General features: G+C 37.1%; 1 protein-coding gene across 1 annotated transcript; it reads left to right on the top strand.

The window, feature by feature from the left end:
- The first annotated feature begins 2,729 nt into the window (after nucleotides 1-2,729).
- Nucleotides 2,730-12,792, top strand: LOC127413330 (uncharacterized). Its single transcript, XM_051650383.1, has 3 exons — nucleotides 2,730-3,279; nucleotides 4,042-4,239; nucleotides 10,418-12,792. The coding sequence occupies exons 1-3, from the start codon at nucleotides 2,862-2,864 to the stop codon at nucleotides 10,819-10,821; spliced, it is 1,020 nt and encodes a 339-aa protein (XP_051506343.1). The 5' UTR covers nucleotides 2,730-2,861; the 3' UTR covers nucleotides 10,822-12,792.
- Nucleotides 12,793-13,309: the final 517 nt, after the last annotated feature.

Here is a 13,309-nt window from a genome sequence, read left to right as displayed (position 1 = left end):
ACACCCTTCACAAGGAGGGTAAGCCACAAACATTCATTGCCAAAGAAGCTGGCTGTTCACAGAGTGCTGTATCCAAGCATGTTAACAGAAAGTTGAGTGGAAGGAAAAAGTGTGGAAGAAAAAGATGCACAACCAACCGAGAGAACCACAGCCTTATGAGGATTGTCAAGCAAAATAGATTCAAGAATTTGGGTGAACTTCACAAGGAATGGACTGAGGCTGGGGTCAAGGCATCAAGAGCCACCACACACAGACACTACAGTTGTCGTATTCCTCTTGTTAAGCCACTCCTGAACCACAGACAACATCAGATGCGTCTTACCTGGGCTAAGGAGAAGAAGAACTGGACTGTTGCCCAGTGGTCCAAAGTCCTCTTTTCAGATGAGAGCAAGTTTTGTATTTCATTTGGAAACCAAGGTCCTAGAGTCTGGAGGAAGGGTGGAGAAGTTCATAGCCCAAGTTGCTTGAAGTCCAGTGTTAAGTTTCCACAGTCTGTGATGATTTGGGGTGCAATGTCATCTGCTGGTGTTGGTCCATTGTGTTTTTTGAAAACCAAAGTCACTGCACCCGTTTACCAAGAAATTTGGAGCACTTCATGCTTCCTTCTGCTGACCAGCTTTTTAAAGATGCTGATTTCATTTTCCAGCAGGATTTGGCACCTGCCCACACTGCCAAAAGCACCAAAAGTTGGTTAAATGACTATGGTGTTGGTGTGCTTGACTGGCCAGCAAACTCACCAGACCTGAACCCCATAGAGAATCTATGGGGTATTGTCAAGAGGAAAATGAGAAACAAGAGACCAAAAAATGCAGATGAGCTGAAGGCCACTGTCAAAGAAACCTGGGCTTCCATACCACCTCAGCAGTGCCACAAACTGATCACCTCCATGCCACGCCGAATTGAGGCAGTAATTAAAGCAAAAGGAGCCCCTACCAAGTATTGAGTACATATACAGTAAATGAACATACTTTCCAGAAGGCCAACAATTCACTAAAAATGTTTTTTTTATTGGTCTTATGATGTATTCTAATTTTTTGAGATAGTGAATTGGTGGGTTTTTGTTAAATGTGAGCCAAAATCATCACAATTAAAAGAACCAAAGACTTAAACTACTTCAGTCTGTGTGCACTGAATTTATTTAATACACGAGTTTCACAATTTGAGTTGAATTACTGAAATAAATGAACTTTTCCATGACATTCTAATTTATTGAGATGCACCTGTATAACATACATTTCTTAATAATATATCGACATTATTTTGCAAGTAACTGGTAGTTTGAGTTGTTTTGCATACCCTTATATCAACATGGTTTCAGAACAAGCCATTTCATATTATATATATATATATATATATATCTACACTGGCAGCCAAAAGTTTGGAATAATGTACAGATTTTGCTCTTATAGAAAGAAATTGGTACTTTTATTCACCAAAGTGGCATTCAACTGACCACAATGTATAGTCAGGACATTAATAACATGAACAATTACTATTACAATTAAAAAAAATAAATAAATAAATAAAAATTTTCAGAACTTCTTAAACTACTTCAAAGAGTTCTCATCAAAAAATCCTCCACGTGCAGCAATGACAGCTTTGCAGATCCTTGGCATTCTAGCTGTCAGTTTGTCCAGATACTCCAGTGTTTTAGCAATTTCAAGCATTATAAAGCCTTCATTCCTCAAAACAGTGATTGACTGATGAGTTTCTAGAGAAAGCTGTTTCTTTTTTGCCATTTTTGACCTAATATTGACCTTAAGACATGCCAGTCTATTGCATACTGTGGCAACTCAAAAACAAACACAAAGACAATGTTAAGCTTCATTTAACGAACCAAATAGCTTTCAACTGTGTTTGATATAATGGCAAATTACTCAAGGATAAGGTGTTGGAGTGATGGCTGCTAGAAATGAGGCCTGTCTAGATTTGATCAAAAATGACTTTTTTCAAATAGTGATGGTGCTGTTTTTTACATCAGTAATGTCCTGACTATATATTGTGATCAGTTGAATGCCACTTTGGTGAATTAAAGTTCCAATTTCTTTCCAAAACAGCAAAATCTGTACAATATACTAAACTTGTGGCTGCCAGTGTGTGTGTGTGTGTGTGTATATATATATATATAATAGTTTATATGTATAGCAGTAGTCCGTAGTAGTATATAGAATGTTGTATACACGGATTAGTATTTGTATTAATGCCTCTAAATCACAGAATGTTTAATTTATAAACAGTAATATTTTAATATCAAGATGTCAAATTTGTCATTGAACTTGAAAAAATAAATGAACAAATAAATGAATAATTAATATAATATAATACAGTGTTAAAAAGACACACTGCCTTGCTGATTCGAACTAATATCATCTTGTTCTCTCCAACACGTTATTAATAAGTTAATTTGCCAGTTTGGTCAGTGTAGCAATACTAACAGCAAACATGCCACGTTATGTTGTCAAACGGTAGGTTTCATAACCAAATTTGTACTCAACAAATATGTGTATTTACATGCTCAAGTATTTGGGCCATATTTTATATATGTGCGTCACGAGAATGCTATAATCCGACTGCAGAAGACAGAGAAAGGTGCCCCGAACATTTACTGACAGGCTACCGAGAACAACACATCCAATCGTATTGGGACAATCGCAAGCCTGGGGGCGGGACGGAGCCTTATGATTGGCTGTGGTCTTTAGGGGCGGTACGCACTGCAGCCTCATTGACACCATTCTCTATTCGGTGCGGTAAAATCCGAATCAAACAATTGACATTAATCAGAATTTTGCTTCATATAAACACGTTATTGTGTCCATAAGAAAGTTATTGTGAGTTCTGTGAGATCCAGGCAGCAGTGCGAGATGTCAAGCTTTCGAAGAAGCACACATTTTTGGAGCGAGGAGGAGACAGATTTCCTTTTACAAACATTAAAAGAGATGAATATAGATCGTTATAAAGACGGGCGTAAGAACCGCAACAGTCTCATCTTTAGGAAGGTTTGTGCTAAACACAAACAGGCTGGATTTGTGCGCTCATGTGATCAGGTGAAACACCGCTGGAAAACACTCAAATCCATTTACTATAAGGCAAAAAAACTCAATCAAACCAGCTCGAATGCAGCTTTTAAGCATTTTGATACAATGGAAGACATTTTCGGACATAGACCTTTGGTGATGTCAAACCAAGCCGAAGTTGACATCGACTTCAAAGTCGGACCCCCTCTGTCGGAAAGCAAATGTTTCATTTTTGAGGATGGTAAATGTGATGATGATGATGATGGTGAGTTACATTGTAACCAGCGTATATTTCCTGCAGAGTGCCCATGAGCCCACTAAAAAGTACTTGTGGCATTGTGCTACACTAACAATAAATTACCATTGTATTAACATTGTTTGGACATGTACCGTGGTAATACAATTGGGGTTTGGAAATATACAATGGTACACGAGTAATGTAATAATACCATGGTATACAGTGGTGTCCAAAAGTCTGAGAGTACTAGTGGAATTACTTCTGTTTGCATTTTGGTTCAATAGACTTTTTGTCTCCACTGTGAAGTACCATGGTATTAGCATAGTACTATTTTTTCTAGGGGAATATAATGTTTCTAGAAAAAATCTAAAAATCATCAAATCAATTACAGATAACATACAATTATGTTACACTAGTATAAGAATGGCTGACCTTTTTAGGTTGTCCAACAAAAACCTCCCTGCAACATTCTGGGGACGTTAGTTTATGGTTATAAAAAAGGAATCTAAAAATGACCATTAACCACAGTGTTAATTCAAAGTTGTATAATAATGACAGATACAGACATACAAATAAAAATACAATCATCTATAATCAGAAGTTAATTAAAAAATGTACTATAATGAAAAGAATAAGTATAAATGCTAGAACATAAATTGAAATAAAATAATGCATGAAGTAACAGGACAGTGCCTAATTAAAGAATGCACGGAAACTCTGATAAAAGCAGTTTTTAGTTGTTTACTTTTAGTTTAGGATTTACTAACCTTAAGTGTCTGTCTGTATAAGACAATGGAGTGGATGATGTGGAAGGTGGAATTCAAGAAATCCAGTCAGTGAAAACAGAAAATGAACCCCTCATCCTCACACAGCCATCAAATGAGAGCTCTGCCTCTACAGAAAGCCCCACATCCACCCAACCATCCATTTCTATAGAGAGCAACACCTGTACCCAGCCATCCACCTCCCGCCAACCTCCTGTTCAAGGTTAGAGAAACAATTTTGACACAATTGTGCTAAATTATATTTAAATCTAAACAGTACAGTGTTACGTCAATGTATAATGCATAATCAAATAGATTTTAGTACACTATATTGTGATTAAACTGTTTCTATTATCTGCAGTAGCCTCAATATGATTTATACAGTTAAAGGGATTGGTCATCCTAGAATGAAAATCCTGTCATTATTTACTCGCTCTCATTTTGCTCCAAATCCGTATGACTTTCTTTTTTTCTTTTTCTTCTGTAGATCCCAAAATATATATTTTTAAAGAATAGCCTGGTCACTCTTTTCCATATAATGAAAGTGAAAGGGAACTGGAGCCATCAAGCTCTAAAATACAAAAAAAGCAACATAAAAGTATCGTAAACATTGTCCATACAACTCATACACTTTTCTGCATGTTTTCTGAAGCCATATGATCTTTGTGTGAGGAACAGACCCTATTTTAAGTGGTTATTCACTGATAGTCTGAAGCTACTATAACCATTGTACGGACCACAAAAATAGTGTATCAACGGTAGTTGACATAAATGCTGTTTAGTCATGTGACATGAGGGAACCAGTGCCATTTGTCATCTAATGGCATTGAAGCTCCATTTTTGTTTTCCACATGATTTATTATAGTCCATTTCAGAGCATCATAAGAGAATAAACATTAAATGTTAACAGTACTGAAAGTATGTTCCCTTTCAAATCGATCACTTCGATGCTGCATCAGTAGCTGAGGCTATGGGAGCCTATACCTTAACACAGTGCTACTGATTCACACGCACAAGGGCAATGCCCACTAGCCAACAAGGTAATGAATAGGCATTGACATAACTACCCCTTCATATTGGAAAATAGTAAGGAAGAGGAAGATAAACCATTTATGGTTAAATATTAAGACAATCTAGCCATCCTGGGTAGTGAAACACTGCCCAAAACAGACATTCGCTCCAAGTGAGAAGGCATTAGCCAGAACTATCACTGACCGAGGACTTGATACAATAACACTTGCCAAACATTGCTTACATTCTCTTATTTGCACACAGTAGGAAGAAAGAGAAAATGGTCCTAGACCAAACAAATAAAACAATGATACTTACCAACAGGTAGTGAGGGATTTGACAAATCCTCTTCTCATTCCAAGTAATGTAAAGAGAGCAAAGAACTGATTGCCACCAGGCCAGCAGTTAGTATAACAATGACAATCCAACCAGATAGTGAAACATTGAAAATAATCTTCCTCACACAGTTAAACTGGAAAGAGGTAAAAGACAGCATGGTCGAAGGCCAGGCAATTATACAGGCAATGCTCACTTGGCACGAGCTGATAGTGGATCCATTGAGAATAAGCACTCATTGCAAACATAATGCGAAAGAGAGACAACATGGTCAAGAGACCATTCCAATAACATCAGTTATGATGCTAGCCAAGCAGGGTAGTGAAACATTGACATATCAACCCTCTTTCATAGTGAAAATTTGGGAAGAGAGGGAGGAGACATCCAAGTTATAGAACCTGGCTAAGGTGTTAGGGGAAGCCTGCAGCTAGACAGATGTCCTCTAAAGACATGTCCTGTGCCCACGCCCGGGAGTAGGCCATGTTCCTTGTGGAATGAGCCTTAACACCCATGGGACACTGTACGCCTTGCAAATCATAACCTAGCAAAATGGCATCCACAGAGTCTTTGCTTGGAGATGGCCAGACCCTTTGAACGGCCTCCAAAGCATACAAAGAGCTGTTCAAACAGCCTAAATTGACTCGTTCTGTCAATGTACATGCATAATGCCCTCACAGGGCAAACCATTTAAAGCTTCTAAAGCCTTTAAAGCCTCGTCTGACTCAAAGGGAGAAAAGAACGCTTGCAGGATAAAGACCTTAGCCCTAAAAGGGGTGGCCAGCACTTTGGGCACATAACCCTGTTTGGGCTTAAGAACGGCTTTTGACATGCCTATTCCAATCTCTTAAGCAAGAGTTGTTGACCAACATGGCTTGAAGGTCGACATGTTTGACTGAAGCCAAAGCGAATAGCAGCACAGTCTTCAAAGAGAGTATGCATAAGCTTACTGCCTCTAGTGGCTCAAACGGGGAATTTGTAAGTACATTTAATACTAGTGCTACAGTAAGTACCAGACCGGAAAGGTAGTGGGACGAGAGGGTCTCGTCATCTTGCACCTAGCAGAGATTTGTGCAATGCGTCCAAATAGCAGCCCAGAGGGCATATGGGCTCATGTGTGACCACCGGGGTCCAAACGCTGCCCACCTTCCGAGGGCAGTCGCTGAACCGATTTGGTTAAAGCTGGGTATGTGCTCAATTTGTGTGTATTTTGGTTGCTTGCACAACCGCAAACCGAGTTTCATGCATTCACCGTGAACGCAACCAGCCTCACCGAGCGCCGCTTCTGCGTGAGTTTTTCCGAGACGAGGAAAGCAGCATTAGTGCCCATCAGACAGAGGGATATAATTGCACGGTGGGAAACATTTTCGAAACACCATCTTTATAAAGAGGTCATGAAGCAAGAGACTCATTAAGTGTCTTTTTATTGCTGGAAGTCAAGTCATTTTTATTTGTATAGCGCTTTTCACAACACACATAGTTTCAAAGCAGCTTTACGGAAAATCATGCTTTAACAGACAATGAAACTGTTATATCTATAAAGTCTTGGAGTCATCATTGTGTAATTTGTGTAATAAGGTGCATCCGCAGTTCAACCGGCAGGTCATTTCAGTGAGGTTCGGTGGGGTCCATCCTAAATCCAAGTTTCAGGCAGTGGCATATGAAGTATCCAATGTCTTACAGTTGGAGTTAGCATCAGTTCATCCTCTGAAGTCCATCTTAAAAGACTGAAGTGATGTCTGGCTAGCACCACCTGTAGTTTGTCGTCATCACTCAGCGATAATCTCGGGATATGAATGACATTAGGGAAACAAATAGAATAATATTAGCGTATATGCCATTCAATTTATTGCAGAGTTATAGATTATGAGAAATGTTTCTGGTTCCGGCAGACTTAACTAAAGCAGCCTAATTGTGAGTCGATGGATAAATTAGGTGTACGCCTGGCTAAATAGATGAGTCTTTAGTCTAGAATTAAACTGAGTGAGTGTGTCTGCATCCCAAACAGTGTTAGGGAGACTCTTCCATACTTTAGGAGCCAAAGACGAAACAGATCTACCTCCTTTTGTTGATTTTGATATTCTAGGATCTATTAACAGGCCAGAATTTTGTGATCGTAATGACATGATGGAATATAGCATGACAGAAGGTCACTTGAGTACTGTGGAGCTAGACCATTCAAAGCTTTGTATGTACTTAACAGAATTTTAAAATTAATACGAAATTTAACAGGTAGCCAAAGTAACGATGATAGAATGGGGCTAATATGATCATATTTCTTGGTTCTAGTCAGCACTCTGGCAGCTGCATTTTGAACCAATTGAAGTTTATTTATTGAACTTGCAGTACATCCTCCCAGTAATGCATTACAATAATCTAGTCTTGAGGTCATGAACGCATGCATTCATTTTTCAGCATCAGCAACAGAGAGCATGTGTCATAACTTAGCAATATTTCTGAGGTGGAAGAATGCTGTTCTACAAACACCGGAAATTTGATTTTCAAAGGACAGATTGGTATCAAATATAACACATAAGTTCTTCGCTGTTGAAGACGACGTAACAGTACATCCATCGAGAGTTTTTTTTAGAGGTTTTTGGTCCAATAATTAGTACCTCTGTTTTGTTGGAATTGAGTAGAAGGAAAATTCTGGCCATCCAATGTTTGATTTCATTGATACACTCTGCTAATTTGGAGAATTGTGAAATTTCATCGGGTTTAGAAGAAATATTATTCCATGATTCCTGATAATATCTCCCAGGGGAAGCATATGTAAGGAGAAAAGCAGAGGCCCTAAAACTGATCCTTGTGGCACTCATACTTAACTTTTGTTTGATTTGACAATTCCTCATTTACACATACAGTGGTAGCGGTCTGATAAATAGGATCTAAACCATGCTAATGCAAGTCCACTAATGCCAACATAATTCTCCAGCCTATTCAAGAGAATGTTGTGATCTATCGTGTTGAAGGCAGCACTAGGATCTAAAAGCACTAGAAGAGAAATGCAGCTGCGATCAGATGATAAGAGCAAGTCATTTGTAACTCTTATAAGAGCAGTCTCTGTACTGTGATGGGGCCTTAATCCTGACTGAAATTGTTGATATATACCATTTCTCTGTAGAAATGAACATAGTTGGGATGACGCTATGTTTTCTAGTATTTTCAACATAAATGGGAGATTTGAAATCTGTCTATAACTAGCCAATTCTCCAGGATCAAGCTGTGACTTCTTTATAAGCGGTTTGATAACTGCCATTTTAAAGTTTCCTTGGACATGTCCTAAGGATAGCAAGTTAATAATATTAAGAAGAGGCTCTGAGATTACAGGGAATACCACTTTTAAGAGCTTAGTTGGTATTGGATCTAACATGCATGTTGTGGCTTTTGATTTTTTGATAAGTTTTGTTAGCTCTTCATGACCTATGACATCGAAGGATTGAAGTTGTTTGTGAGGAAATTTATGAGACACTGTTGTGGTGCAGTGACAGTTGATTGCATAATTCCAATTTTATTTCTGATCATTTCTATTTTATCAGTAAAGAAATACATGAAGTCATTACTATTGTGCTGCGACAGAATATCTGGTTCAGTCGATGTTTTATTCCTAACCAATTTAGCCACAGTACTGAATAAACACCTAGGATTGTTGTGGTTATTTTCTATGAGTTTGCTAAAATATGCTGATCTGGAAGCTTTTAGTGCCTGTCTGTAGCTACAGACACTATCCTTCCATACACCGCAAAATACTTCTAATTTTGTATTCTTCCACTTGCCCTCCATTTTCTGAGCTGCTCTCTTGAGAGTATGAGTGTGATCATTGTACCATGGTGCAGGGCTTTTTTCTTTAATTTTTTTTAATCGAAGTGGGGGCGACACTATCAAGAGTGCTAGAGAAGACTGTATTTATATTTTCTGTTATTTCATCAAGTTCTTCTAGACTTTTTGGCCTCGTCCTACTGAGTATTTGAGACAATTCTGGAAGATTATTAGTAAATCTATCTTTAGTGGTCGAAAGAATAGTTCTACCTGAACGATAGCGTGGTGTAGGTTGAGTCTGATCGCAGCATACAAGAAACGAGGTAATGATCTGAGATGTCATCGCTCTACGGTAGAATTTCTATAGTATCAACATCAAATCCATATGACAGAATTAAAACTAGCGTATGATTATGGCGATGAGTTGGTGCGGTCACATTTTGTCTGACTCCAAGAGAGTTGAGAATATCAATAAATGTTAATCCCAATGTGTCATTTTCATTATCTATGTGAATGTTGAAAATACCAACAATTAAAGCTCTATCTACAGTATTTACAAGATCTGATTTTGCAAATTCACCAAGGAAATCTGAGTAAGGCCCGGGTGATCTGTATACTGTAAAAAGGGCAAAAGATGACATTGATTTATATCTGACGGTGTCACATTAAGCATTAATAGCACAAAAGACTTAAACTTAAATCCTGTCCTCTGAGTAACACCAAAAACGCTCCTCCTCGGCCCTTCAGATGAGGCTCATGTTTATAACATTAACCTGGGGGAGTAGATTCATTTAAACTAATATATTAATCCGCTTTAAGCCAGGTTTCAATCAAACAGAGCACATCCAAACTATGATCTGTAATAATTTCATTTACAATTAGTGTTTTGGTTGAAAGAGATCTAAAGTTTAGTAGCCCTACCTTTATATGATGTTTATCTTCACATTTTATTTTTTTTTTTTTTTTTTTTTAAGTGTGACCTTAATAAAAATGTTTCTAAATGATTTAGTGAGGGGTTTGGTAGTTTGGGGATCAGACACTATCAGCTATCAAAACATTCTTCTGTTTGCTAGAGCAGCCAGTCCAGTGAGTTCAGAGCGGGACTATCTGTTTGTACAACCAATTGAAGTCAAGAAAAGTATTCAGGAAAGCTGTTTGAAAACAATGTTTGTTTTTGCAGTTCCATTTGGTAATGCTAGTGGAGCAGAAATCACACACTTCAGCTTTAAGTGTCCAAATGTTTTTTGCAGCCAGTGTATTGTTATAATGTTATCCATTTTTCTCTTTGTTTTGTTCAGGTATGTTGAAACGCAAAAGACCTTGTTGCACTGCATTGCATGTGCAGTATCAAGACTTTCTGGAAAGAATGCAGCTGTCACAAAACATATGGCTGGAGCGTCAGCTAGAGCAGAGTTATGCCCGTGAGGAACGGCTCATTTCAAGAGTGCTTGCCGAACACACCCACTCTATGGAGACCTTAGTGAACCAGTTGTTTGCTGGGTTAAGAAGCCTACTACCCCAGCCCCCTCCCAATATACAGTCCAATCCCCAGCCCACGTACACACCCCCAGATATTCTTAATACATATCCTCATGTGAACCCAGACGAGCACTGGCCACCAGCATGTAGCATAAAATCAAGCATTCCTCCTCTGCCTGAAGATCATTTAAACAATCAAATAACAGAGACTGTCAACCAGTGATCAAAGACTCTATGGTTAGGGTTCAAAGACTCTGTCAGAACTTGTAAAATATTTTTAATATGCATTTTAGGTTGTATTTTGAGCCTCTATTAGACTGGTTTGTAAAACTTACATTTTATAGAAAGTATGGATGCGCATTATTGAGTTATTATTGAGTACTTTAACCCACAAAAAACGAGTAATCAATTACTCTTCAATTTAAATATAAGTTACAAATAACATGTACGTGAAATTTATATTTTGTTTTATTCACAAACTTAACTGAGAACGGTTTCAGAATAAGAACTTCAACAAACTATGCTTTTCTTTTGGGGAGCTTATATAGAAACCAATACTGATGGCATTAGGGTAACCCACACAAAGTCTACAAAAGTCTACAAAAAGTCATTTTTATCATTTCTCAATCTTTTTTCAGAAAAAAGTGTTGAAAGTTGGCTTTTTATAAAATGCACTCTGTCGGTGATCAGAGGTGTAATGCACGTACACACATACTGATCTGATAAGCTTCCTAGTTTCTTGTACCTTTTCACCCTAAAAGCAGATCCTCGTCCATTGGTTTGCATGACTCCAACAAGAACCGAATACAAATAGAGTAGAATTCAAGCATTGCAATTGAGCACAGATGCTATTATATCTTCTCTCATCCAACACCTCGACAACACATCAACAGCGCCCCTCAGTGGACTCAGTTTTAACTGCGAGATTTGGTGAGAGATTCAGAGGGAAAGTACTGTATAATTCAGTGTTGCCCAGAGCAGGCAAATGTGTAAAGGAAAATTTGCGATATTCAAGTAGTGTTTTTAATAGATGACTAGCTGGTGAAGAACGAGTGCTCGAGTACTCGTGCACGTCCCTAATAGAAAGTAGAAGAAAGCATTTCTTTTAAGAAATAGTTCACCTCAACAATACAATTCTGTCATCATTTACACACCCTCATGTCATTTCAAACCCGCATGATTGTCTTTCATCTATGGAACACAAAAGGGGAAGTTTTGAAGAATGTTCCCGCTGCTCTCGTCTGTACTGTAAAGGTGGATGGTGATGAGGTGATATCTAGCTCCAAAAAGGACAAAATAAGCACCATAAAATTAGTTTATATGACTCATGCACTATATGACATGTCTTCCAAAGACTTTGTTAAAACTTTGTGTGAGGAACAGACTAAAAGTAAATCATTCACTGAAAATCTTGCCTTGAAAATCTTGTCATGCATCTGGTCACCATTTACTTTTTTAGAAAAGAGCAGCTTAGGCATTCTGCTATTTAAAAAAAAAATAAAAATCTGTTTGTATTCCACAGGAGATAGAAAATGATACTGGATTGGATGGGGGTGAGTAAATGATTACAGAAGTTTCATTTTTCCTTTAACATTTATTCATTAAAAAAAAGACACCCAGTGATGGTGATTGTTGAGTTGTTCAAAAGCCAGGTCATTTTATTTTGCCTACCTTAGAATTGCTGTAGATGTTTTAGTCTGTGTTTTAAGTTTTTGTTGTTGTTGTTCCTTCTTTATACCAGATGGCCTCTATAAAATATTGATCAAATGTTAAGTAATGAAAAAAACACTTGAATCTGTGTGTAATGTAATTTATCAGCCAGACGATTGTTTCAAATTTGTGAAATAAAATCAAATTCTCAGTTTTTCCAGTCAAATCCTTTTTTTCTTTTTATGAAATTGTAGAAATACATTTTACTTAAGCACAATTAATAGCTTTGCAAAGCCTATGAAAAAATGTTTGTGTTTAAAAACTTAAAACAGTAAGTTTATTTATAGATTTGTTTCAAAGATTTTAAAATGAATTAGTCTATATGTTTTCTTTTAAGCTTGTTGTGGATCTATATAAATTCAGTTTACATGGATATAGTGAACTATTTTTTACCAGCAGCCAGTGTTTCTTCACACTGTGTAAATGTGTTTAAGTTCTTCATTCCAAGTGCATACGCTATCTTGATAACACTTTACAGTAAGGTTCTGTTCGTTAACATTAGTTAACGCATTAGTTATAATGAACTAACAATGAACAATATTTTTAAGCATTTATTAATCTTTGTTAATGATAGTTAACAAAAATACAATTGTTCATTGTTCATTGTTAGTTTATGTAAGTTCATAGGTCATTTACTGATGTTAACATATACTTTATGCTTATGGTTGTCTTCTATGTGTTTTATCTTTTTTGTTTTCATCCTTTTAATGTTCAGCACTTTGGTTTAGTTTTAAATGACTCGATAAATAAATGAGACTATACAACCTTTGATTTTAAAAATGTTTTACTGTATGTTCAAATTAACATTAACCAATATTAATAAATTAATAAATACTGTAAAAGTAAATGTCCTTGTTCATGTTAACAAGTGTTAACTAATGTTAGCAAATGGAACCTTACTGTAAAGTGTCACCGATATATTTGTGTGAGGAGCAAAGTGAAATTTAAGTTGTTATTCGCTGAATCTAAGCTAAATCTACTCTTCCGTCAAGACATTCAAA

The sequence above is a fragment of the Myxocyprinus asiaticus genome, chromosome 22 (assembly GCF_019703515.2).
Source record: "Myxocyprinus asiaticus isolate MX2 ecotype Aquarium Trade chromosome 22, UBuf_Myxa_2, whole genome shotgun sequence".
In the NCBI taxonomy this organism is placed as follows: domain Eukaryota; kingdom Metazoa; phylum Chordata; class Actinopteri; order Cypriniformes; family Catostomidae; genus Myxocyprinus; species Myxocyprinus asiaticus.
Note: the sequence above shows the minus strand (reverse complement) of the source record. Positions and strands in the feature narration are given on the sequence as shown.

Coding starts and splice junctions, on each gene's coding strand:
- LOC127413330 (XM_051650383.1), top strand. CDS start 2,862: ATGTCAAGCTTTCGAAGAAGCACACATTTTTGGAGCGAGGAGGAGACA. Junction 3,280..4,041: donor ATGTGATGATGATGATGATG/GTGAGTTACATT, acceptor TGTCTGTATAAG/ACAATGGAGTGGATGATGTG. Junction 4,240..10,417: donor CCGCCAACCTCCTGTTCAAG/GTTAGAGAAACA, acceptor TGTTTTGTTCAG/GTATGTTGAAACGCAAAAGA.